The 26707-nt window shown below is 42.3% G+C and overlaps 2 protein-coding genes across 2 annotated transcripts in view; one reads left to right on the top strand and one right to left on the bottom strand.

Annotated features, from left to right (window-relative positions):
* The window catches only part of Epdr1 (ependymin related 1), a 30256-nt gene extending 20727 nt beyond the window's left edge, over positions 1-9529 (bottom strand). Inside the window, exon 1 of the mRNA XM_005371890.2 lies at positions 9003-9529. Within this exon, the coding sequence (XP_005371947.1) occupies positions 9003-9280 (278 nt within the window). The 5' untranslated portion in view covers positions 9281-9529. The remainder of the gene's footprint in view (positions 1-9002) is intronic.
* Positions 9530-12495: 2966 nt separating this feature from the next.
* Sfrp4 (secreted frizzled related protein 4) lies at positions 12496-23369 on the top strand. The gene is made up of 6 exons (XM_005371889.2): positions 12496-13862; positions 15075-15155; positions 15241-15306; positions 17196-17394; positions 20386-20449; positions 22556-23369. Exons 1-6 carry the CDS (start codon positions 13418-13420, stop codon positions 22745-22747), a joined length of 1047 nt encoding a protein of 348 aa, XP_005371946.1. The 5' UTR covers positions 12496-13417; the 3' UTR covers positions 22748-23369.
* Positions 23370-26707: the final 3338 nt, after the last annotated feature.

Here is a 26707-nt window from a genome sequence, read left to right as displayed (position 1 = left end):
TAAAAAAGATGGATAAAATAAAAATTGTGAAGGGAGGAAACAGGAGTTTTTACTGGGATCAGGAAACATAAGACTATCACATTTTTTCCAGGAAGAATAAACTGCTAATTGAAATATTTTCGGATCTTTGGGCATGTGGTCCTTGACCACCTTCTTTAAGGTCAGAACTATGAAGAAATAGCTCAAGGTTGTTGGAAAGACATTTTCAGAACAGTATGGTGATTGCCTCTGATTCCCATTCATAAGCGTGTCCTGACTCTTTTTGGCTTTGCTTGGCTATTCCTTTTTCTCATTGCCCATTTCTATTTCCCCGTCCTTGAACTCCAAGGCCTTTATACTCTCTTGAAAGAAACTCCACTTCTTCCAAGAAAGTATCTTTTTTTTTGAGAAAACATTAACATTGCAAATCAACATGGTTTATCCTGTGAGGCTCCAGATGCTACAGTCAATTTTCCTGAGTCAATAAAACAAAACACTATCTCTGTTCATATGAGATGAAGAGATTGAGCAAAGATCCAGGGAGGAGTCAGGCTCAAGCCTTAAAGCCAAGTTGTGACTTCTTAAAAAAAAGTTCAATACATGCAGAACAGGGTTCATGCCAGTCTACCTCCCTAAGACTTACAGACACTCTCTGTGGGCTTGCAATGATTCCAGGTTGATAAATTCAAGAGAAACCAAATATCCAGGGAAAATGTGACTTCTCTTCTTCCTCTGCTTGGACAATACAAACCAATGCCTTTACAGAGGAGGCCTAAGAGGAGATTTCTGCAAGGCTTCTCTGGGGGACTGAGCCTCACTGTGGGTCGGGAACACCCCAGCTGCACAATTGGTCTTCAGTGCATCTGAGGATGAGGTCTGCTTCATTCAATATGTGAGCAGGGAACCACAAACTTGACAGGGTCAAGAGGAGAATGCACTATGTGGCGTAGAACTGGAAATGGAAAGGAGCCATTGGCATACCTTCATGGATAAAGATAAAAATTTAGAGCAAAAGATTTAAATGTGTGCAAATCTGTGGAAGAGTGCATGAGAGTATGCCTGTGCATGTGTGTGCATATGTGGGGTGTGTACGTATGTGTGATTGTGTTAAGATCCTTTGTCTTCTCCACAGAGCCAGACTGGTAACAGTGCTACCTGAGAGCAAGGAGCACAACTAGACTACAGATTTGGACTTCCAAGTGTTTTTCTCCGGTATCAGTAACCAGGACTACTTGAGAAACAGTTTATTCCAGAGGAAATACAGATGACTGTGGAATATCTTACTGTGCCTCAAAAGAATAAGAAATGTTCTAAAGAATATCAAAGCCAACTGGAAGAGGTTCCTCTGGCAAACTGGGAAAGCAAAACAAACAGGGAATACAACGATATCCTTGAGTCTTACCAAAACAAATTCTAAGTTCATAGTTTGATGAAGAATTGGAATGAAAAGGATGCAAAAATATCTTCCCATAAAGTTACTTACTAATTATAAAGCAAAAAGATGTCACTTTATATGAAGCAATGTGACAGACAACATTATATGACTATAGTGATCATACAAGTACAATATAAATAGCGTTAGTTTTGAGACACCTCATGCCAAGTAACGTGGACATGACTACAAGGCAACAGAGGAACAGTGAACAAAACACCAGGACAGTAATCTTTAAATATAGCAGCTTCGAGAAAGACCTGAGGAATTGTTCTAGACAGAAAGAAATCAAAGATTCTGTACCTCAATGTCATGCTTAAACTATATTCTTTTTGCTGTAAACAGCACATAAAAGTTAGCCAACAAAACCTGAAGATACCTGGGTTTCAGATGGCAAAAATGAACCAGAGTTGATGGTCTGATTTATGGCTGTATTGAAGGAATAGGGAAAGTCCTTGATTGTAGGAAACACACAATGGAGTATCTGAAGATCATGAGCATATCTGATTGCCCATGAACTCCACAATAAGAGAAAAACTTTATACAATATGTATAAGTAGGAGATGATTTCAAAATAAAATGAGATAATGTGCTTGGGAAATAATCACCATCTTCATTTGCAAACATACGAGAATTGATTTTGAAGGAGCTTTCTTGTGAGACCGTTTAGCAGGGAAGAGAAGTGGCTTCTGAGCTCAGAGTTGAAGCACTGATGGCTACTTTTTCTTTTGTTCAAGCTTAAAAGAAAAGAAGAAGGAGAGATAGAAGTTTAAATTTACATTAAAGGGCAGGGTGAGAAAATCTTTAGAATCTGTGCCCAGTTTGCCAAAACATGGTAGGAGCAATCAGCTCAATGTAACAGACACATCAATATGTTCTCATAATAGCAGCAATCCTGTGTCTCCTAAAGAAAAATACTTAGAAACTAACCATTATTGAAATTAAATGATTCATACCTCATGGCTGCCTAACATCATTTCCTTACAGTTTCTAATATATCCAGTTAGTTTGATTTTAAAACAGAGATGATAAATGCTATTCTCTTCTCTGGGAACAACTAAGACAGATACGAATCAATCACAACTTGAATGAGAATCCATTTGATACTCCATCTGTGACATGCACATCATCATTTATAAATAAATAAATAAAAATTTCTGATGGCATATGTTAGATCAGTTCCTGAGGAGTCTATTAAAACAATATATCCATGCAAGTTCATCCAATGCCTCTCTGGCCTCCATGTGTGCAGCTTTATTAACCCCAACACCGAAACCACTGTTTGCAAGCTACAGTGTTATCGAGACCCTACAGGGTTCATTTCTGTCTACTTTGCTATCCCCCACATAAAGATCACCATATTGACTGAATTATAAAAATAGCCTTTTTTTCCTTAAACCTTTCCAAATATAATCCCCATGAGTTTAATCCAATAATCAGAAGAAAAAGTTGGAAGCAGAAAACAAAATAATATCAATTACTAATATTTCCCGTTCTTGGTTCAGGCTTATCTTATCTGAAGCTCATAAAGTATTTTAATTTATTCCATCATCTCAGGGAACAGAGATCCTGGAAAATCCTAGTCATTCCCCGGTAACTATCATTGGGATTTTCCGTAACTGTCTAGATGTGGAAGAAGACTCTTAAGAAGTTGATCCAATTCTAAACTTACGTCTCAACCTATTAGTAAATTCAAAAAGACAAGCATCCCTATTTTCTTCAAATAACATCTGGTTGCTTGGCCATACTGCTGTTATCTGAAACCACTTTGAATTTTTACCAACAAATCTACATTTAATGAATCTAATGTACATTTATGAACTAAACATTCTTTTCTACACCTGACTTAGGGAAAGAGACAGATCTTTGAGAGAGAATCTGGCCAAAAACTTAGGAAGAAATAGAACGCAACTGTCTCCTACAAGCTGTACTGTGAATCCATCACATGACGGCATAAAGACAGAGAGATGGGAATGCATCGTGAGGACGTGAAATCTAGGTCAGCAAGATTGGGCTGTGGCTTTCAAGTACAGTGTCAATATTTGAAACTCACTAACTAGTTATGAACTTATGAAGGAAAGAGACTTCCTGACTCAGGTTTGAATGGTGCCAACCTGTGTTCTGTTCAGAGTGGGAGGAGTCTAGACCAGCAGATGGAATAAGGGGGAGACCCAGAGGCACCACAACTGTGAAAAGAAACAGCTTCCCCTTCAACTCCACCGGTATCTTAGCTGGAATTGCGTCGCTGGAACAAAACATGGTGGCCAAAGGCAACGTGGGCAGGGAAGGGTTTCTTTCAGCTTACTATTTGAATCATTCAGGGAAGTCAGCGCAGGAACTGAGAGCAGGAACCTAGAAGCAAGAAGTGGAGCAGAGGCCATGTTTTGCTCCCTCGCCTACTTTCTTGTTCCACTGAGGACTGCCTGCCCAGGGGTTGCTCAGCCTCTAGGTCTGAGCCCTCCTATATCAATAATTAAATCGAGAGAATGTCCCATAGACTTCCCCAGAGGCCAGTTTGGTGTGGGGGGAGGCATTTTTATCAACTGAGGTTCCCTCTTCTAGAATGACTTTATCTTGTGTTAAGTTGAGAAAACCTAGCTAGCACAATTGACACTTGTCAACAACACACTTTTCTCATTTGTCCCCAAGATGTCATGTTAATGTTAACATTATAATATAAAACATCCCACTTTTACAAGTCCCACAATTCAAAAATTCACACAATAGAGAAGGTTGGTTGTTTTTTAAAATATTCAAAAACCCTAAGTTCCAAGCCTTTCTAAAATATCCTGTCTCTAAAATTCCAAAGTCAGTAAAACTCCAAACTTCGAGCTAAAAACAAAAACAACAACAACAACAAAAAAAAAACCAAAACAAACAAATGAACAAAACCTCACCTTATTTCAGAAAGGGGAAGCTAGGGCACAGCTACAACAGATTAAAGCAAAACTGAAGTCTAACAGCGTAAAAAGCTCAGTGTGAACACAATTTTCAGGATTTCCTGGGCTCCTCCAAGGGCTCCATATCACTACCTCTACCATGGGCAGCACACACAGTGTCTCATAGGTTCAGGCTGCCTCCACTCAACAGCTGCAGCTGTTCTTGGCATCCTCCCTCAGGGTACTGATAGCTCCAAAATACTGCTGCAAGTGGGCACTTCACCAACTCTTCAAGGACTCTGACTGCCACATGCTGCCAAGTCTCAGCTTTTCTCCACGATCTCTTTAATCCTGGAGCTTCTGCTGTAACTGGACCCGAACCTTCACCAGTGGTCTCTCCTGGCCTCTCACAGGGCCAAGCCTTAACTTCTCCCCATGACCTCTTCATGCCTTCACAACCAGTAAAGCCTGAGAAACTTTATCCATCACCAGTTAAGTGGCCAGCATGGGGTAAAACCTTGGCCCCTCTGGACCACTTCTTCTGTGTGCTGAATTTGAGGAAACACTTCCCAGAAAATTTTGTCTCAAAGATGCTGGTCTCTTCCTAATCACAGCTGATTCTTCAGCCTCAGCTGCTCAGCATCAATTGTACCAACAAAGCAAAGGCTCCACATTAGTTGCTATTAATTCAAAATACTGAACAGCCTTAGAGTCTTTAAGGAACTCTCAAACACTGCTCTGCACACTGTGTTCTCGGGTTCCACGTCAGCTCATTAAGCTCTGAGTACCCAATAGCTCTTCCATCCCAAAGTCCAAATGCTACCACAATCCTCCCAAAAACATATGGTCAGGTCGGTCTCAGCAATACCCTCCTCCTTGTATAAATTTCTTAGTTAAGATTTCTCTGGCTATGATAAAACAGCATGACCGAAAACAACTTGGGGAGAAAAGGATTGCTTGATCTCACATTTTCATATCACAGCTCATCATCAAAGGAAGGACAGGAACTCAAGGAAGGGGCCCACAACTAGGAACTCAAGCAGTAGCCATGGAAGAAACTGATTACTAGCTTGCTGCCCATGGTTTTCTCAGTCCAACATTTTATCACCCAAGATCACCTGCCCAGGCATGGTGCTGCCCCCAGTGCGCTGGGTCCTCCCACATCATCATCAATCAAAAATCGCCTCACCAGTCAGTCAGTTAAGTTTTCCTCTTCCCAAATGAGATCAGCTTGTTTAAAGTAGACAAAAAACTAGCCCACACAGCAAGATAATTGGTAAATATTATTCTGTGATGAAACATTTATTTGTAGTGAAAACCTCACTGTTGTACATGAAAACTGAGCCTAAAACAACCACCAGGCTTTTGTTCATGTGTTTGCTCCAACTCTTTGCTCATCATCTCCTGATTGTAATTTGGCTCCTCACATAGTTTTGAATAAAAGGAGAGAATGATCTAGTCTATCTCTGTGGATTTGAAATGACTGCTCTTTGTGCCAGCTATAAAACTTTTTTGAAATATAGTTTAGCATTTGAGTCTGTGTACTGAGTCAGTTCCTAGAGGAAGGGTACTTGGTGTGTTGCTAAATCACGTGTATAAGTTCAGAGGGGTCTTTAGCATATTGAAAACTAGATTCACAAAGATGATGATGGTGGATGGTAAGCAAACCACTCACTGCACACCTCTGTGCTATGAGATGAGACAATGTACTATGTGCTTTATATACTTCAGCTTACCGAGGGACTCATTACAGCCTTCTGATAAATTAGTTCCTATAAGATCCCTATTCTATAAAAAAAATAAACCAAGTCCCATAAAACTACATTAATTTGCAAAAGCCCACTTTCAGGAACTAGAATCCGGCCTACGTCTATGTGATTATATAGCCAAATCTCTTAAATAGTTAAAAAATATTCCTTGGGTAAGAATGACCCCTCATCTTTTCCTGGTCACACTGCTTAGCATCAGCAGTGAACTCTGGTCATTCCAGCCCATGCCCTTCATGTCTACTCACCAACAGATAACCAATGCACAGTCTTCATGAATGCAGTTAAGGAGTAGTGTCCCATCCTCACTCGGAGTGGAAAGAGTAAGCCCTGTTCCGCACCACCAGTACAGCTGGTTTTAGGTGCCAGTAGTGGCAACTGGCTTGACACCTGCCTTTCTCTTTACACCCTGCTACCTCTGACCACTCAGACTTCATTACCTCTTCAACACTTCCACAGTGCAGCCCCGTGTCCAGTGTCCCTACATCAGAAACCACCAGAAATCCCTTGGGTTTTAGCTTCTCCACTCACTCCACACTGCTCTGTTTTTTTAAACCTCTTCAGGATGAAATCTCATTCATGTTATCTGGCGATCTTTATTCACCTAATGAAGTCCCATTGTTCAAACTCCTTCAGCATGACCTCTCTCCATACCCTGTACCTTCATCTCTCAGAGTGACTTGGCTGCTGTTCTCAAAATATACTTGACCCTGCTTGAAAACTCCCAGACGACAACATACTGAGTCTAGAGTACACGTATACAGATGTCTCCTTACAAATAGTTTCTGCATGTCACCCTGGTGGATTACGTTTTAGGGGACCATTAAACTGGGACATCACCTTCTCTGAAAGCCCCGGATCTGTGCCATCGTAGCTGTCTTTATCACAGCTCTCTTAATCAATTCTTCATCTTACCACACAATGATAACAAATTTATGAGATTCCATCCTCAGACTATTAGCTCCCTTAAAATCAAGGCCCACTCCATTGATAATTGACATGGTGTCTGCCCTGGATGAAGAGTAGATGAAGGAATGTGAACTTAGTATATTACAGATGTCAGAATCTGTGCAGCTTTCATAAGCCTCAGTTGTGTGATAAGAAGGAAAGTCTGCCAAGCTCCCTAGGTCTTCACATCTCTATGTAAAATGGAAATCATAAAATCTACCCTGTGATGTGTGGACAGTTAAACAAAATTATATAAAACATACCAAGTTTCAGCACTACTATACGATATAACACATTCATTGTTCTTGAAAGTCTTTGCACACATTCTGATTCTTTCATAAAGACACTGCTGTGTCATGCCTTCCAGACACGGAAGTAAAGCTATCCCTCTATATCCAAGGAGGATTGGAACCAGGGTCTCTGTAGATAGCAAAATCTATGGATGCTCATGTCCTTGATCTAGGAATGACAAAAAATTGCATGCATCTTACAAATACCCTTCCATATATTCTCAGTTGCTTCCAAATAACAAATATAAGATGCTATGCAAGTCGGCTTTATATTGTTTAAAGACAAAAATAGCATGCATGTGCTCAGTACATGCAAAGTGATTTCACATATGTTCTGTCCATGATTGATTGGATTCTCAAAAGTAGAATTCAAGAGTAAGGTGGGTCTCCTGACTTGGTAATGTGTGGTCTTGTACTCTGAGTAGATGGTTTGGGAGGTTCTGACTTTTCCCTATTTATAGCCAAGAAGCCCAACAAACACTTCAGTGACAAATGATTCTAGGTGAAATGGTTTTCCCAAGTTTTGCTTTGTGCTAGAAATTAATGGTTCCCATTTACCACCAGTCATACTGCCCACTGCAGCCTTCCACCGTGGTCATGTGTCTTATCTCTCTGTGGCATAAATGCCATGAGGAGACGCCAGCATGGCCACATGAAGCACGCTGGAAGACAGCAGAGGGTGCGGGCAGGGAGACAGGTGGTGATCTTAAATTAGAAACTGGGTCTTAAAGGGGCCAGAAAGAAGGTGACGCCCCAGGAAAAGTGTGTCGTCTGTCATCACAAAATGGAAAGATACACTGTCAAGCGCGTCTTTGCGTGCATGTGCATGTGAGCATGTGTATGAGCATGTGTGTGATAACATGCCCTCCCATTTTGCAGTTGGCATGGTCATTAAAAACAGGGAACAACTAAAAAATTGACAAGAGAAGAGGATAGGCGAAAGGAGGATTTGGATGTTAGTACTCGTGTCTAGTTGGAATTTAAGGGGGCACTGAGTACATATGCTCTAGCGGAAGTTTTAAGGTGGCAGTCAGTACATATGCTCTAATGAGAGGTTTAGCACCCCAATCAACATGTATTAATACATGTATCTAATGGTAGTTTTAAAGTGACATTACCTTGCTCTAATGGGAGTTTTAACTAGTTTTTCCAAAAGATAAAATCCTCAAGGTTTAAACAAAAATGTTAATATTGTAATGGGGTAAGGAGTTTGTATACGACTTTTAGAAATCATTTCCCTCTCCTTTAACAGTGCTGTCCTATGAGCCACATGGTGGAAGGAGGGAGAAAACTGACTTGGTAAGTTGTCCCTTGACCTCCACATGGACACACACACACACACACACACACACACGCACATAAGTTTTATAATTGTAAACAAAATTGTTAGAGCATATTTTGTGTCTCCCTTGAAGGCGACTTCTAGGAAAAAAAAAAAAAAAAAAAACACGCCCTAGGCTGCAGGGGGTTCCAGGTGCCAGGAGCCTGACTCAGCAGTGAAGACTTGGGGCTAAGTTGGGTGTCTGGCTGTTCCATTCTGTCCTTGGTGAATCCTTTCTTTGCCTGCCTCTGCATCGCTGCCCCCAAGAGCCCCTGTAAAGTTCTTGGGGGTCGGGAGGGACCAGTCGCGGCTGGAGGTCTAGCTGGGGTGCCAAACGCTTTGACCTGGCTTCCCCTGGCCGCCGCCATGCCCTTCCACGCCGCCTACCTCTTGCAGGGGATCAGCGCCTTCCTCTCGTCCAGCACCCGCACGCGCTGGTTGAGCCCATCGTAGGACAGCAGGGCGCGGCTGTTGTGCCCGCTGCTCTGCTGGTACAGAACCTGGCGTCCCTCCCACTGCTGGGGCGCCTGACAAGGCTGAGGGGTCCCCGGTGAGCTTGCTGTCCCCAGGCCGCACAGGCCGCACAGCGCCCAGACCCAGAGGCCACCCAGCAGCCAGGTGCTCCGAGGCCCCCGGACCACCCGGCGGGGAGCGTGCGCGTGCATCACGATCAGCCGCCCGGGGGTCAGCCGAGCCCAAGAGAGCGCGGAGACCGGGCGTGGGTGCCCTGCGCGTTCTCTCCGCGCTGGGCGGAAGGTGAGCTTCTGGACGCCGGGCTCGGGAGCGATGGCCTCTCCCGCTTTTCCGTTCCAGCGGCTCAGAAAGCCGGCCTGGGAAAGCCGCGTGAATCGCCCAGGAGCTCTTTCTGCCCTGGCGGCTGCTTACTAAAGCTTGTTTTCACTGCTCTCTGCTGCCAACAGGAAACGCAGCGGCAGTGTTGCCACTAGCATCCTGAAGGGCATTGAGATTTAAAATGTTTGGGGCGGAGAAGCGGGAACGAGCTGAGCAGGGACACATTTCTCCAAGAGGTGCAGCATTGGACCCTCAAAGCCTCAGTGGGGCGATCTTACCGGGTCCAGGAGAAAAGCAGAGGTGTAGCACTTTCTCTGGCCTCTGTAATTTGTTTATGGCAAAACTGTGACCTGTTTTTTTTTTGTTGTTGTTGTTGTTGTTGTTTTGTTTTTTAAAACAAATTTTAAGTGTCGTGATGGGTCCTGAAGAAATGACACTAGTGGTCGCTGGGGCAGTTCCCAGTCTTGAGGCCTTTACATTGCCTCGAAGTCACAATTCAGTGAGACTGTTCTCTGTTCCTGCATGGCAAAGCTTCGAGTCTAGAGGTTTGTGTATCTTAGGGTCTAAACCTGTGTGAACAAATTGGGTTTGTGTTTAAGTAATGTTAGGCTTAATACTATATAATCAAGTCGTGAGGAGACCGTTTTCTTTTAAAGGCCCTTGCTTTACAGTTTGATTTACATTTGCACTGAATAGTAAATATGGTGAGGAGTGAGCGAGTAGAAAGTGGTTGAGGGTGTTCCTGAGTGAGGGCTGCCTAAGAGTGAGCCCTCCCGAGATGGGCCCCCCAGCAGGTGAGGCAAGCCAGGCTGGCAAACCAGGAGCATGATCCCCGCTAAACGTGGACACTTTCCCACGTGGACGCCAGATAAAGCAAATGGGGGTGGGGGGTGTGAATTAAATAATCCCACATTAGCTCCAAATAGAGAATACTAAGGTTTTTCTCTATTAAAAGGGAAACTCACAAAACAGGAAAGGGTGTCCTACATCCAGGTGTGGAGAGAGGGAAGAGAGGGCCAAGAGAGCGGAACCTCGGCTTTTTGGTATCCAAAGTCAAACCTCAATCTGGTCCAGCCTTTCAAAGGCCATTGGCTGAAAGAGGTTCCCCATCAGAGGGTTTCCTATGACTTGAGGTGGGTGGGTAGATGGTTCCAGCCTCTCCCTCTCCAGGGGACATTTGTCAAAGAACTCTACAGTCCTGAGATTCAGAAGTACCACGGTTGAGGAAGCCTGGTAGAGTGGAGAGTTAGGAGTGAGAAAGGGTCCTGCAGAGCAGCAGGCATTTAGGAGGGAAGAGAAGGGAACCCAGAGGGACCAGCAGAGAGTCACCCCAGAGAATAACTCAGCTGGAAAACAATGGCTTTAGCGCTAGAACTAGAATCACAGCCTTTTTGGAAGGCAGGAAAACAGAAAGAACATTTGACAGTTTTCTGAGTCCCTTCACTCTATTACACAGTCTAAAAAACACAAGGGACCGACTGTCAGTTGGCCTGACAACAGCTTCTCCCAGGCTGAGGGTGAACTAGGGGCCAGCTCATCAATAAGATCTGTCTCTATCCCTCTGCCCCAAAGGCTTGTCTTAACATCTCTTTTTGTTCTTTCCAGGTTCTTACCTGGGGCCTAACCCATGCTCCGTAAGTATTCTGCCTCTGAACTACATTCCCAGTCTTTCTTTATTAAAGAATAGGCAATCAGATAACATCAGGGAAGCCCATGAAACCTTGAGGTGAGGTGGTGAGAGCCTGCATAGTTAAATATGTAACAAGTTCGAATTGGCTGCCTAAGAGTGAGCCCTCCCTAAGGGGGCTGTCCCCAGACAGCTCATGGGAAAGTGGTGGGGAGTCCTGAGTCTCTTGCTCCCATTAGGAAGTTAACATGAAAACTTGGTAGCTCAGTGAAGGGTTTAAACTTGGGATTTCACCACTAGAAAATTCTTGAGATATTGTTTGGGCCACCCCTTCTGCTTGATATTTTCCTGGCACGGTTTGGCATCTCTGGAACTAGAGACCCATTCTGTAGGAAACCAGAATACCTTTCTTTCTTTCTTCCTTCCTTTCTTTCTTTCTTTCTTTCTTTCTTTCTTTCTTTTTTCTTTTTTGTAATACAGAACATTTTATTGCATTCTATCTTTTTTTAAATTTTATTTATTTATTAAGGATTTCTGCCTCCTCCCCGCCACTGCCTCCCATTTCCCTCCCCCTCCCTCAATCAAGTCCCCCTCCCTCCTCAGCTCGAAGAGCAATCAGGGTTCCCTGACCTGTGTGAAGTCCAAGGACCACCCACCTACATCCAGGTCTAGTAAGGTGAGCATCCAAACTGCCTAGGCTCCCCCAAAGCCAGTACGTGCAGTAGGATCAAAAACCCATTGCCATTGTTCTTGAGTTCTCAGTAGTCCTCATTGTCCACTATGTTCAGCAAGTCCGGTTTTATCCCATGTTTTTTCAGAATACCTATTTCGATTGGCCTGAAGGAATGCTGCGGCAGCATCCAAATAGTGTCAGAACGCTAAGGCGAATTAATGGCTTGAAAGTACTTGTCCCCACACCTTACCCAATAAAGAGGACAAAAGTGGTTGTGTTTTGTTTTGCTCCATTTTGTCCAGCTGTTTTAATCCCCAGCCAGATTTAAGATGGCTAAGCTAACTTAACGAGTCTCAGCTTTGAAGAGGCAAAAGAACGTCCTTAAGTCTGGATTTCAAGTTCAACCACAGCTTTTAAGATTAAGATCCAGGAACCATGTTTTCTTCTTGTTCGTGGGGATAGTAAATTTACACCAGAAGCCTCACTGTCTGACTGGCAGACATTTGCTAGAAGCTTACATAAGTAACACCTCTTTTCTGGGAATAGTGAGACCAGTGTTGACTTTGCCGCCTTTCTCATGCAAATAAGAGAGAAAGTAAACCCAACCCGTACACTTGCTTTCCAAAGCTAGTGGATTCTTACTCAAGGAAAATAGTCTATAGTTTATAAAAGACCAGACTGTTGGATTGGGAAAATGTGGTGTCTCAAGTTGGCTCTGTTTTCTCCTGGCTTCCACTCCTGTTGGGCTCAGGAATTAGTATTTAGAGAAAGAAAGCAAGCAGAGAAACTTCTCCAACCCAAGGATGCTCTTGCATCCGTGGGCAGTTCTAAGATCCTGGAGCACACACAAACCAAATGGCTGGTAAAACTTGAGCCAGAACTAAGTCCAGAGGCCACAGAAGAACTTCAGTAGCAACAACAGCAACAAGAAACCCCACACAACCGGGGGCGGGCTCGGGGAGGCTTATATAAACTGTCCCTTGGTGCTGGTTTCAACACCTACTTAGCTGGGCTTTCTAGGGTCCACACTGCCCTCACTAATCTCGCCCCCTACCGGAAAGGAAAAGCAAAAGTTTCTAAATTAAAGGGCGATAGCAGGGTCACGTGGCTCCAGTTCTATACTTAGGGAAACTTTAAGGCCGACTGAGCCTTTTCTTTAAAGAGAGGGTTTTTTCTGTCTTTAAAGTCTTTCCTGCAGCGTCTTGTACCGAGTGTCCCAAATGACTGAATACAAGATATTCATTTTCTTGATCTGAAGAAAAAGGGACTAGCCACTCTAAAAAGGGAGGGACTTTGGGGGAATGGCTGCCCAGCGGCAGAGATGATGTCACCGCTTCTGCAGGAGAGTCAGGGGGTGGAGCAGCGAAGTTGGGAGCCGACTCTGCGCTCACAGCTGCCAAGGCAGCTGAGCCCACGTCAGGGGACGAGTCTGGATAAATAGGGTCCCGCAATGGCCGTGTCCGGCTGCGCTCCGAGCTGCGGGGTCCGAGACTGGAGCTTCCGGCGCGGGTCGGTGCTCTGGAGGTTGAACGCTGGCGCTACTGGTGCTCTCTGTGCCCAGGGGCTATCGGCAGCCAAACCCCAGAACTATCCATCAGTGGGGACCTGCAGGAAAGCTCAACCGCTGCTCCTAGGTAAAGAGATAGGGAGATCAGGGGGACTGGAAGAGAAGGGCCCTTCTTGCCAGCAGCAGCGCGGGAGGACAGTGCCATGCTCCTCTCCATCCTGGGGGCTTTGTGCCTGTGGCTGCGCCTGGCGCTGGGCGTGCGGGGCGCGCCCTGCGAGGCTGTGCGCATCCCCATGTGCCGGCACATGCCCTGGAACATCACCCGAATGCCCAACCACCTGCACCACAGCACGCAGGAGAACGCCATCCTGGCCATCGAGCAGTACGAGGAGCTGGTGGATGTGAACTGCAGCTCTGTGCTGCGCTTCTTCCTCTGTGCCATGTATGCACCCATCTGTACCCTGGAGTTCCTGCACGACCCCATTAAGCCCTGCAAGTCTGTGTGCCAGCGCGCACGCGACGACTGTGAACCTCTCATGAAAATGTACAACCACAGCTGGCCAGAGAGCCTGGCCTGCGACGAGCTACCCGTCTATGACCGCGGAGTGTGCATCTCTCCCGAGGCTATAGTCACGGACCTTCCAGAAGGTAAGGCAAGAGGAGGTACCCCCGGAGGCCGAGAGAGTCCAGGGGTCGACACAATCAAGTGAGAACTAGGCGGCCTCACGTACAGCTGACCAGTTCTTGTCACTGTTCACTGAGCCTTGAGGACGGTGGAAGTGAAGCCTTGAGGAAGGTAGGGAAGATTACTTTGCAGAGATTCCGCAAGGCAGGGAGATGTGCCAGAGCTCCCTGAAGGCACAGGGAATAAGACTGCTTGGGGGTAAACCATTTAGGCGTTTTTGTTTAAGGGAGATGCAGAAACAATTGTCAGGCAAACAGATGGTGTTAAATTGTTGTCCTTCATCTTACCTAAGGCTTGAATCAGTCCCACCATGTGGTGGTTAACACACTCATTTAGTGCTGGGTGGAAGTTCTTTCTCAAAGAGCAATAACAGTTCACAGTCCCCGAGAGGAGTAAAGTTTGTAAATGTAGTCGCCCTGTAAATTGGATAAACTCCACTCTGCTTCTATGTTGTGGTCACTGAGCCCAGCAAGGCAGCACATTGACAAATCTGACCACTGTGTCACTTCCTGCTCTTCCCACCCCTGCTGTTTTACTGGTTTTGTTGGAGGGAGCACTCAGAATTCACATCTTGAATGAAACCTGAGAACAATGTTGCATTATTTTACAGAGGCTTCTCCTGAGTCAGACCGGAGCTATTAAAAGAGACCCGGTCCAGAATGTGAATCAAGGGGGCTGGTGTGGTTTATGAGCCTTGCTTTAAACTCCTGTCTTACTGAGAATATGAGAAAAAAAATTTAAATTAGACAACTGCTTAAATCTCATAAATGCCTGGGAGTTATGTTTAGTTTGGGCAATGCAACTTTGGATTGTTTCTGCATGGCAGTTAGAGGTGGCAGCTCGGGAATAGTCTGCTTGTTCTGTTAGGAGAACCGCCAACTTGCCAACTTGGAGCAACAGTATTGGGATGGCTGGGGTGGGTGAGATTGATACAGGTCGGTGTCATGGATGTTCATTCACATCAAGTTCTGCTTGAGTCAGCAAATTCTTGACTCACAGACTTCTTTCTTAAGCCTGAGTGTCATGAGCAAAGTAGGTGACAATCACATTATTTTTTACAGTGGTAACCTTGTGTTGGACGTTTGTGTTGACTTATAGCCTCCGAGGATCCTTATGCAATCTGGACTAGGGGACACAGTCGTTGACTACACCCCGCGGCCCTGTTTGTGTTTCAGATGTGAAGTGGATAGACATCACACCAGACATGATGATGCAGGAGAGGCCTTTTGATGCTGACTGTAAACGTCTGAGCCCTGGTGAGTCCCCACCTCAGGCACCCCCTGCTTTCTTCCCTGAGTGATGTTTCTTCCCCACTTCCCATGTATTTTATGTCTCTTTTAGATCGGTGCAAGTGCAAAAAGGTGAAGCCGACTTTGGCAACATACCTGAGCAAAAACTACAGCTATGGTAAGTCTTCTGATAACGCCATTTTGCTCTGGGGACTTGGCACACCAAGGCACTGAAATCACATCAGGCTGAATCAATGTACTAGTCAAGGAAAGAGAAACAATGGGTTTTCTCGCTGTTGTGGTTGTTAATTATATGGTTTCTGGAACTCTCAACAACAACTATAAAGCTTCTTGCTCTTCTGGGTACATCAAAGAAAAAATCAAAATAAATCGCTCACATAAAAATGGTCTCAGTGATGGTTTCTGCTGTGCAGAAAGTGGCAGGGAGGGGGCCACTCTTCTCTTTCTCGGTTGTGTCACTATAGGAAGGATGAGGGTGTCCAGCAGGATTTGATTATCTTAAGGTCAGAGGATGAAGAGCTAACTGTGTGGCTTTTTCCTCATCAATAACTACAGACACTTAACACTCCTCTCTTTTACTTGAACAATTTAGTACTTCCTCCAAAGGAAAAACAAATCAATCATGGTATTTTAAAAGTTTTAAGTATTTTTAATTCTACTCTCATCACTTGCAATTAAATTTAGTTGTGTTCTCTTAAGATATGTACTTGAGATCTGAGGCAATTCAATTGTTTGCACCAGCACGTACATGCACTCACCTACATGTCACACACACGCACGAAAAGAAGAAAAAATAAAAACAAATAGAGTGTCTACTTGAGTTATTTAATCTTTTGTTGCAATTCTTAAATTATTTCTCCTAAAATAACAAGAACAAAGAAATAACAGGTAAAGTAGTTTCTTTGTCAGCTTGGTTTTCATATTTTAAATGAAATTGTGTCTCAGTAAGAAGCTTTCGATTATTTGCCATGTAAGAAAGTAGGGAGGTACAAAACTCTGAAAAATAACCCACAGTTCAGCTGTCCGATTTGAGAGTCACAAATAACAATATGGACAACTCAGCAACAGAAAATTTCACTTTTTTTCCGAGTAGCTTTTTTTTTTCTTCTTGAAATGTGTTCCATGAAGATGTTGTCTTAATCTTGTCTGCTTTGTTCCTTGTCTGGGTCTACCCAGAGCTATCTAACCTCTGCTATCATTATCTCCGGGGTGTCACATTTTAGTTCCCCTTGGCAATGAACTGCTCAGTTGATACACGTTTGGATCCTCCTTAGGCCAGCTTCCTAGGGCGGAATTCAAAACAGACTTGTGTTGGGCTGATCAGCGACTCCGCTAGAATACTAAGTAGCAAGGATCCAACGAATCTGAAACTTAAAACTCGACCAAGGTGATGACCTGAACGTCCACCTGTAATAACAATCTTGTGTCCACTCGCCCTGGGCCTTCACCGTCAGTTTGTGACACTGATGAACGGAGAACTGCAGCTTTCAGAGACGCCTTACAGTTGGACACTGTTCATGTTAGGTCGCAGGCTGTCTAAATATTCAGAAATGAGTTCAACCTGGACGGTAGGAGGATTTTTTTGGTGGTTAGAGAAAAGCCAGCATTCTGTGGGGACCTGGAAGTTATGACTAATGTTTTTTCTGTAAAAAGAAAGTCAAATATAAGAGGAGTGACTGAAGGAACACAAGCTTTATCTTGCCTTCCAAATCAGGTCATATGGTCATCCTCCAACTCATAAGAGAGAAAGTAGAAACAGATAAAAATATTTACATGTAAGTTTTGGTAACCTGTGAGTCCAGGCTAATGCTGGCCTTCTGATGTCCACTTTCATTTTTGTGATTCACGAATTTCAACAGAATGCTGGCAAAATAGGATGCTTTGCATGTAGCAAGTGTGGGCTTTCTGAATGCACCGGGGCTGCTCGGACATGACCATAATTACAGGAGTAGCGCTTTAAGAGAGGCTCTGGATTCGGCCCTAAAGCACTGTCTGGCTTCCCCCAAAGACTTCGATAACAACAGTTACTTGAGTTTTAAATTGCAGTTATTCATGCCAAAATAAAAGCCATCCAGAGGAGTGGTTGCAACGAAGTAACAACCGTGGTGGATGTGAAAGAGATCTTCAAGTCTTCCTCGCCCATACCTCGAACCCAAGTCCCCCTCATCACGAATTCCTCCTGCCAGTGTCCACACATCCTGCCCCATCAAGATGTCCTCATCATGTGCTATGAGTGGCGTTCAAGGTAGGTTCCAGGGAGCGGGGGAACTGCACATGGAGCGTGAATCTTACTTAGTTGTCATGGTTGTAAAGAACAAAACAATGCCAGTTGTCATTTAAAGAACATTTTAGTAGATGTCTCTTTTGAGATGCTGTTTCCTAAATATAATTTTATTCAATATCTGAATATTTTAAATTTCCAGGTAATAGAATGAGAGAAATCTAGAACAATATTTAAATAGAACCTTTGAAAGCCTATTTCAGAATCCATTAGGTGATTTAAAATACATCAACAAGTAAATTATTCTCAGTAAGAGCATGAAGAGGTCTGAATTTTAAAGTTGTGTCCAGTGCTTAGAGGCTACCTCGCAGTCATCCTAGGCTAAAGTTCTATGTGTTTCCTACTGTACACTTTCAAGTCCCTTTCATAGAACATTGCACACACACACACACACACACACACACACACACACACACACATAGAAACTTTAGGATTATTTCTGAATCTGAAAATATATATATATATGTCAAATCCAGTCATTACAAAGCAAAGCACAGTTGAATACACACACACACACACATGCACACACATACACACACACACACACACACACATGCACACACATACACACACACACACACACACACACACACACATCTCTACTGGGGAGTGCTCATCTGCTCAGTTCTCTCCCTAGTCGATTTTTTATACATCAGTACATTTCCTAGAATACAGAGGTGAACTTTTCAGTTCTTGTCCCATACTTGACAGTCCCGTAACTTACAGTAATTTTATCTAGGAAAAGCACACCTTTTTATATAACAAGCCCCCCCCCCAACTTTTCACTCTCTGGCATTCATGCTTATATGTTGCTTTTTGATAAAGCCAGGACTCCATTCCTCTAAACTTAAAAAGCAAATGCATCTTTTGAAAATGTCACAATTTCAGTGCACAGTTGTGTATTCCATCAGTTGTTGATTCCCCTGTCATAGGACTGTGCGTTCTCAGCTTTCAAACTGTCTTTCTCCTTACAGTTGTTTCTCTCAAGCAGTGGCCAGTGCTTCGACTCTTCATTATGTTTATATGCGCCATAGCAAAGCAGGGTTCATTTGAGGACTTGCTGTGTTATTAGTCATTCAGTTCTTTCTGAGCACATGAGCGGACTGTAGACTCATCCAGTGCAACTATTTTCAGATGACTGGGATTTTTGTAAAGAAGATTTTAAAAGTAATTAGAGATCTACCTTATAAAGAGATACAGAGCTGGCATAAAGCTACTCTTTTTGAAACCATGTAGTTTAAAGACAGACATACAAACAAAGCAAAGGAAAATCTTTCTTTTATTTATCTTCAGTGCTGAGGAGTGTACCTAGGGCCTTGAGTGCTCAGTGAGCCAAGTTCTCTATTACATAGTTAAGCCTTCAACCCCCAGTTTGCTTTATATTTTAAGACACTGTCATATAGGCTGACCTTGAGATCATTCTATAGCCCAGGCAGACCTCAGACTTACAACCTTCCTCCATCAGTCTCAGTTCCAAATAGCAGGAGTTATGACCTGTGAGAAACAGACCCAGCTAATAGAGATATTCTTGAAAACAATTATAACAAATACAAAAATATTTTATGATAAGAATGTTATAAAACAGTAGCATATGAATGCATTAGTTAAAAATATATTTATTTAGAAAAATAGTCTATTTTTCACTGTATTAAGAAGCATGTTGGCTGGAGAGATGGCTCCGTGGTTAAGAGCTTTGCCTGCTCTTCCAAAGGTCCTGAGTTCAATTCCCAGCAACCACATATGCTCACAACCATCTGTAATGAGATTTGGTACCCTCTTATGGCCTGCAGGGATACATGCAAGCAGAACACGGGATATATAATTAATAAATCTTAAAATAAAGAAGCACATTTAAAATGCATTAAATCGGTGAACATTTTAAAACCCATGGTCCAAAGGACAAAATTGGTTGATACAGCAAGTAAAATGCAAGATAAGCACAAAACCAATGCAAGGGATTGCATGGGAAAATGTCAGTGCACATTGTGACTGGATGAAATGTTGTGCACAATAGTCACAAATGCAAGCAGAAAAGGGCATGCCTCTGTAATGGATGTGATGACAATGGAGATATTATTCCCTAAAATTACCAGTTAAAGTGTTAAGAACACAAGGCATACATGTGTGCATAAACCTACGAAGAAAATTTCCGTAAGTATAAACAGTAAATAAACATTAAAATTTACCTTTGTATTTTCCAAGTTCAAATAAGCAGACGATTCTACTTTTAATTGGTATTTTAATGTTAGTGAATTAGATGAAAAAGAGGCCACATTTTAAATAATTGGTACTCTATTGAAAACCCTTTTTTAAAAGATTTGCTTATTTTTACTTTGTGTGTGTGGCTGTTCTTCCACCTGCATGTCCGTGCATCGTATGTGTACCATTGCCATGGGGAGCAGAAGAGGGCGTTGCATTCTTTGGAACTGGAGTCAGTGGCTGATCGTTGGCCTCTGTGTTGTGCTGGGAACTGAACTCAGATCCTCTGCAAGAAAAGTTGGTTCTCTTAACAATTGTACCACCTCTAAAAACATAATAAAAGGCCCGTTTGGCCCAGCAGAACCCGTCTAATGGAAGCGGTGAGCCAGTGCACAGTATTCTGTGCAAGCATATTCAACACAGTAAGAGTGAGTGATGTAATATAAACAAATGGAAGCAGAGAACAGCTAAGTAGGTATCCATAGTTGTACTCTATATAAATTATAGTTTATTTTATGTTTTCTAATCATCCCAGGAAACAACTATAACAATGAAAAGAAATGTAAAGAATGGTTTACATATGCAGTGTGTTCAGAAAAACATATAGGAACAAGGAAAATCCATCAATTATTAATAGTAGACACACAGGTTATGGGGATAAGAGTTATGTGAAAACAAGTATGATTTTATGCCTTGGTAAGTGTTTTACTTTTATAAAATAAATTTAATTGCCAAGAAATTTACTTTTTTCCCCAGGATGATGCTTCTTGAAAATTGTTTAGTTGAAAAATGGAGAGATCAACTAAGCAGAAGATCCATAGTAAGTATAATTAAGAACATGGCGAGCATGGGTAGAAACGACTGTAAGAAAATTCTATAGACCGGGTATTTTTCTACAATGTCTTCTCCCCAAGAGCCAGTAATGGCAAAAGCACCTGTGTTTTGAATCTGCAGTTGAGAATCACACCTAATTTACTCAGAATTGTTATCAGCAACTATTATCCAACTTCACAGTTGATGCAGTGTGCTCTAATATAAGGCACCAATATAAGGCACCGGTTATTTCCAGGTTCAATTAGGTATTTTCCTTTTTTTTTTCCCAAGGCAGGGTTTCTCTGTAGCTTTGGAGCCTGTCCTTGAACTAGCTCTTGTAGACCAGGCTGGCCTCAGAATCACAGAGATCTGCCTGTTTCTGCCTCCTGAGTGCTGAGATTAAAGGCATGCACTACCACTGCCTGGCTGCACTTTTCTTTTTTTATTGTATTACAACTTAGTTACTAAAGTAAACAGAATAAAAATTCAGTATTCACTGGTGTTGAAATGAACATATATTTGTAGATATGCAAATACTTCTAAAACTTATACACAACTAATCATACTATACTGCATTTAAAATAATGTAAGCTATGTCTCTAAATAATCATAAGCAAATGCAATTCATTTCTGGTAAATGCATAATTTTAATGGTAGTATCACTCCCATATTGATAGTTACGTTAGAGTTAGAATACTCTCCCCACCCCAGATGAAAATCATCTACAATTAAAAGTGGCAATTGGTTTGGAATTTTTAAATCTACCTTGGTCCTCAAAATAAATAGAATTTATACTTTAGTTTCAAAAAAGAAATCATTCCTGTCTAGTTTCAGTTTGGATATTTAAAAAATTCTAAGCAAGTTAGAAATAACTTAGGGAGAAAACAGTTAAACACTGAGCATGTCTGTAAAATAGAACTAAACATCATTGTGTTAGACTTGGACTAAAACTCTATCAGAGACTCGGGAGTTACTCAGCAGGTATGTGCACAGTAATGAGAGGGAATATTCTAACAGAATTGCATTTCCAGTTTCCAAGACAAAAATATAATTGAAAAATCAATGGAGAAAGAAATTGAACCTCTGGCCTCTGTGCTTCACACGTGTGTGTACATACACACCAAAATAATACATACATACATACATACATACATACATACATGCATGCATGCACATACCTGCCACAACTTTTACTCTCAGGGAAACTGAATTATCCATAAGATGACGAATTCCCCAGTGGTCTGGGCATTTTAGTGAGTTACTATAGCTCTCCTTTATCTGCCTCTCTGTGTCTCATGTTTTAGTTTTTGTTTGTTTGTTTGTCTTCCTGCAGGCAATTGCAGTTCAAAAATACAAAACAATACAATACAAAAGAATACATTTTTGAGAGAGACCACTTTTATTATAGTAAATGGCTGCAATAATTTTATTCTTGATATCATTATCTTTTACTGTGCCTAACATATTAGTTAAACTTTACCATAGGGGCATATGTACAACAAAAGTTACAGCATTTATCTAGAGAGCACAGTGCTGTGCATGGTCAGCATTGTGCACATGGGGGCTTGGAAGATCCAGGGAAGAGGGGGAATCACTAATTTTGTTTTCTTTTGGATATAGTAATTCCTACAATGCAGTAATAACGGGCTTTGCCGGAAGGCTACATAAATTTCTGCTTTTTTGTGACAGCAGCACTATTTTAGAATGCTTTGTTGTATAGAGAGTCTTTATTCTGAGGCTGGCCATTGGAAGCACACAGGTAGGGGCATGAGCTATAGAAACAGTTGGAGGACTTTGAATTCTGGCAAGGACTTTCAGCGGCTACGGACCTCTGCAAATATTATCTACGTACTTGTTTACTGGTTGTGACAATGATGCCGAGAAGACCTGTGTGAGTTTCAAAGAAATGTGTTGAGTATTTAGACTTCTTTGCATATGGAGCTCTTTCCAGTCATGGAAGCCTAAGTGCCCAACCTAGGGAATGCACAGTAATGGCCGCAATATTACAATGTAACCGCGCTAATGCAAAACCTCCTGGGCCCTTTCTTGTATCGTTACGCTGCATAAAAGGGTGACATGTATTTGATAGTTACATCTACAAATTGCCTCCCAGCAGTGGGAAGAGAGACTCCGTGAACAGCAGAGGACAGTGCAGGACAAGAAGCGAACAGCTAGCCGCACCAGCCGCAGTAATCCCCCCAAGCCGAAGGGAAAGCCACCCGTTCCCAAAGCTGCCAGTCCTAAGAAGAACGTCAAAGCTAGAAGCGCCCCCAAAAAACCAAACCCGAAGAAAAGTGCAAGTTAAGTACTTTCCCAGATGGAGCCACGCGTACAGGATTCGGCGGTACTGCCCGGGACAGCCTACAGATGGTCACAAGCCACTTGCCTTAAGGACTCACTCCAGTTCTCCGCATAGACGCATCTTGTAGCACTTTTTAAAATGATAGCTTCCATTTTTCTCTTTAAGCCACATAGCCCCGTGGGTGGTTGGTCCTCTGGAATGGAAGGAGCGAGGGGGAAGGCTGGTGCACGGGTTTGCCCTCAGGGTAGCCTGTGTACACACTCTGTGACCTTCGTGAGATAGGAAAGGCACTTCTGTTTTGAGAGTTTGACCTAATATATACACTTTAAAGTTCACATAATATGTCAAACAAAACAGTATTTTGGACGACAAAAGATATTTTATTTCCTTTGACTTCTGTTAGGAAGTTAGTGATTAAATGTGGTTAAAAATATGCTTTTGACGAAGGCAGAAGAATGATACTTAACAGATCTTCATGTGTTTGTTGTCTGCAAACAAACAGATATTTTTCTGATGAATGGGGTTTTGAAAAATTAGAGATACAGGAAATCGTCAGACTTTCAATGCTGTCTTTAGCCAGAAACTTTGAAAACTAAGCTAACAATGACAAATAAAAAGGAGAGGCAGACTGACAAGGCCTATGTTCTTATTGTCTGGATGCCATACCATGCTGAAGATGCTCTGATCAAAATGCTTCTCACCAGTGTCCTGAGAGCCGCACCATGAAAAGTATGCTTCTTCCCCCCTCCCCCTTTATGAGTCAGGCAACAAGGAGCAGGTTAACCTGACAGGAGAGCTGGGAACTCATCTCATGCTCGGGACATCTTAGTACTCCCCAATCACAAATAGGACAGGATATTCTCTGTGCGCTTGCAGGTTCTCACATTCATGTCTGTGGAGCTGTGGTGCCTGCAATGCCCAACCTGGTTCATACTGTGCTATGCCGTGGGCACTGCCTTCACTATTCTCTTGGTCTAGGGTGCAGAGGTCACTACTCACTACACATTAGCAGAATTATATGAATTAGCAGAACAATATGAAAGTTTAAGACTTAGATTTACCATGGGTCCTGTTTGTCAGAGGAAAGGTAAGTGACATGTCACACCCGTAGTCATTAGACACATGATCACAGCAGGGGGCAAGAGGAAGAACAGTTCTATCAAGAAGTATTAAGTATACCATGATTGCCTCCTGAAAGCTTAGCTTTGTTTGCATTGTGACCCTAAGCTAATAGCTGAAGAAACACGAGAGCATCAATAAAACCCAAAGTATGTGATCCTGCTGAATAAAATCTGACCCATTGACTCCTAGGAAATCCGGATAGGTATTTCATATAGCATCTAAACTCTAAGATCTCCAGACAAGTCATTAAGCACTGTTGTTAGCTCATGCAACCTCATGCAAAGAGGACCGATTTAACAGAGAACAGTTAGAAATAGAACTCAGCACACTCGGCAGAAAAGGAGGGAAAATAATTCAATAAAAATATTTAAATATAGTATCTCTCCCCTGGGCTTCATATTCCATCCCACACCTCTGGCTCCTTTACCAGATGCCAGAGGTGGCCCTAGCAACCCCAGGTAAGACATCACCCCGTGCCCACTAACACTTATTAAAGCCTGCCCAACAATTGCAGACTGCAGCACCTCCCCTGGGCTCCACATTCTGGCAAACACCTTAAACAGAAGATTTCTGCTTAACCCAAGGTGAAACAGTGCCCACAGCTAGCTAGCACTCCCTAAAGCTGGCCCAACAGCCTCCAATAGCACCTCACCCCTGAACTCCATATCCCAGGCCACAACTTTGTGGGAAATCTTCTGCAGTGTGGCAGCCATGCTGTACTAGGAATCCCCAAGACCTAGAACCTAGAGACCACAGAGATACTTGGAACCACAGGGGCAATATTGGGACCCAAAATTCAGAGGTCCCTTAGGCCATGAAATCCCCACTGGAGACAAGCTGTTGAAGCTGAAGAGTTGCTAGTCATTAGAACTCCTGGCCACTTCAGGCAGAAGACCAGAGAGGGAACAGAAACCAAGAAACAAAGCACCCATCCAAAACAAAAACAAACTCAGGAACCAGAACCTAGACCAATAATTCAAACCAAGATGACTAAATGCCAGTGTAAAAACAAAATCAACAACATGGTCACCACCAGAGCGCAGCTATCCTATAACAAACAGTAAGACCTGAACAATCCATTGCAGGTGAACCGCCAAGAAAACACCCTTAAAACAAACTTTACAAAGATGACAGAGGTCCTTAAAGAGGAAATGAAAGAAAATCCCTTAAAGAAGGACAAGAAAGTCAAGGGAAAAGATGAACAGGTGAAGGAAACTGTTCAAGACCCAAAATTCCTGAAAATGGGACTAGAAGCAAAAAGAAAAATCCACAAGCAGAGGGAAAACTGGAAATGGAAAAATCTAGATAAGCAAACAGGAACTACAGACATTGAAGACATGAGAGGAAAAATAAATTCGTTGGTCAAAGAAAATGTTTAATCTAAAAATTTCCTAACACAAAATCCCAGGAAAACTGGGACACTAGGAGAAGACCCAACTAAGAATAGTAGGAACAGAAGAAAGAGAAGAATCCTAACTCCAAGGCCCAGAAATATATAGTCAACAATATCATAGAAGAAAGTTTTACTAACCTAAAGAAGGACATACCTAAAAAGATATAAGAAGCTTACTTATAGAACACAAATTAAATTGGACCAGAAAAAAAGTTCCTATACATATAATAAAGCACTAAACACACAGAACAAAGAAAGAACATTAAAAGCTGCAGAGAAAAAAAGGCCAAGTAACATAAAAAAGTTACACCTGGCTTCTCAATGGAGACTCTAAAAGTCAGAAGGGCCTGGATGGATATCTTGCAAACTCTAAAAGACCACAGATGCCAGCCCAGACTACTATACTCAGCAAAATTTTCAATCACAATAGATAAAAAAACAAGATATTTTATGACAAAGTCAAATTTAAACAATATCTGTCCACAAATCTAGCCCTATAAAAGGTCCAGAAGGAAATCTCTAACCCACGAATATTAATTACACACACAAAAACACAGGCAATAAATAACCTCACACAAAACGCAAAGAAGGGAAACACATATGTATGTATGTGTGCATGCATGCTCACAAGTGTGAGCACACACACATGCACAAGTACCCACCACCACCACCAACAACAACAAAATGACAGAAATTAAAAATCATTATTCATTAATATCTCTCAACATCATTGGATTCAATTCTCCAATAAAAAGACACAGGCTAAAAGAATTAAAGGAAAATATGTTCTATTCCTTTTGCTGCATACAAGAAACACACTTCAACAAGAAAGATAGATATTAAAATACAGTAAAGGGTTGGAAAAAGATTTTTTCAGTCAAAGGGACCCAAGAAGCAAGCTGATGCAGCTATTCTAATATCAAACAGAATTGAATCAAACTAAAATTAATCAAAAGAGATAGAGAAGGATATTTCATATTTAAAAAAAATTCACCAAGAGGGCACTGTAATGTTTAATATCTATGCCCCAAATGCAAGGGCACCAATATTTGTACAAGAAATATTACTAAAGCATAAATCATTTATCGATTTTCACACATTTACTGTGGGAGACTTTAATACTTCACTCTCATCAATGGACAGGTCATCCAGACAACAACCAAACAGAAATAATGGAGGTAACAGATGTTAGTACTCAAATGGACCTACCAGATATCTACAAAACATTTCACCAAACACAAAAGAATTACTTTCTTCTCAGCACTTCATGAAACATTCTCCAAAACTGAACAAATACTCAGTCACAAAGCAAGTTTCAACAGATAGAAAGAAGTTGACATAACTTTCTGTATTTTATCAGACCACCGTAGATTAAAACCAGATTTCAAGAACAACAGAAAGTCTACAACTAATGGAAACTGAATAATTCATTTCTATATAAAGGAAGA

The sequence above is a fragment of the Microtus ochrogaster genome, unplaced genomic scaffold (assembly GCF_000317375.1).
Source record: "Microtus ochrogaster isolate Prairie Vole_2 unplaced genomic scaffold, MicOch1.0 UNK135, whole genome shotgun sequence".
In the NCBI taxonomy this organism is placed as follows: domain Eukaryota; kingdom Metazoa; phylum Chordata; class Mammalia; order Rodentia; family Cricetidae; genus Microtus; species Microtus ochrogaster.
Note: the sequence above shows the minus strand (reverse complement) of the source record. Positions and strands in the feature narration are given on the sequence as shown.

Excerpts from the sequence above, each read along its gene's own strand:
- Sfrp4 (XM_005371889.2), top strand. The coding sequence starts at position 13,418 with ATGCTCCTCTCCATCCTGGGGGCTTTGTGCCTGTGGCTGCGCCTGGCG. Across the intron at positions 15,307-17,195 it reads GAGCAAAAACTACAGCTATG|TTATTCATGCCAAAATAAAA; the intron begins GTAAGTCTTCTG and ends TTTAAATTGCAG. Across the intron at positions 17,395-20,385 it reads TGCTATGAGTGGCGTTCAAG|GATGATGCTTCTTGAAAATT; the intron begins GTAGGTTCCAGG and ends TTTTTTCCCCAG.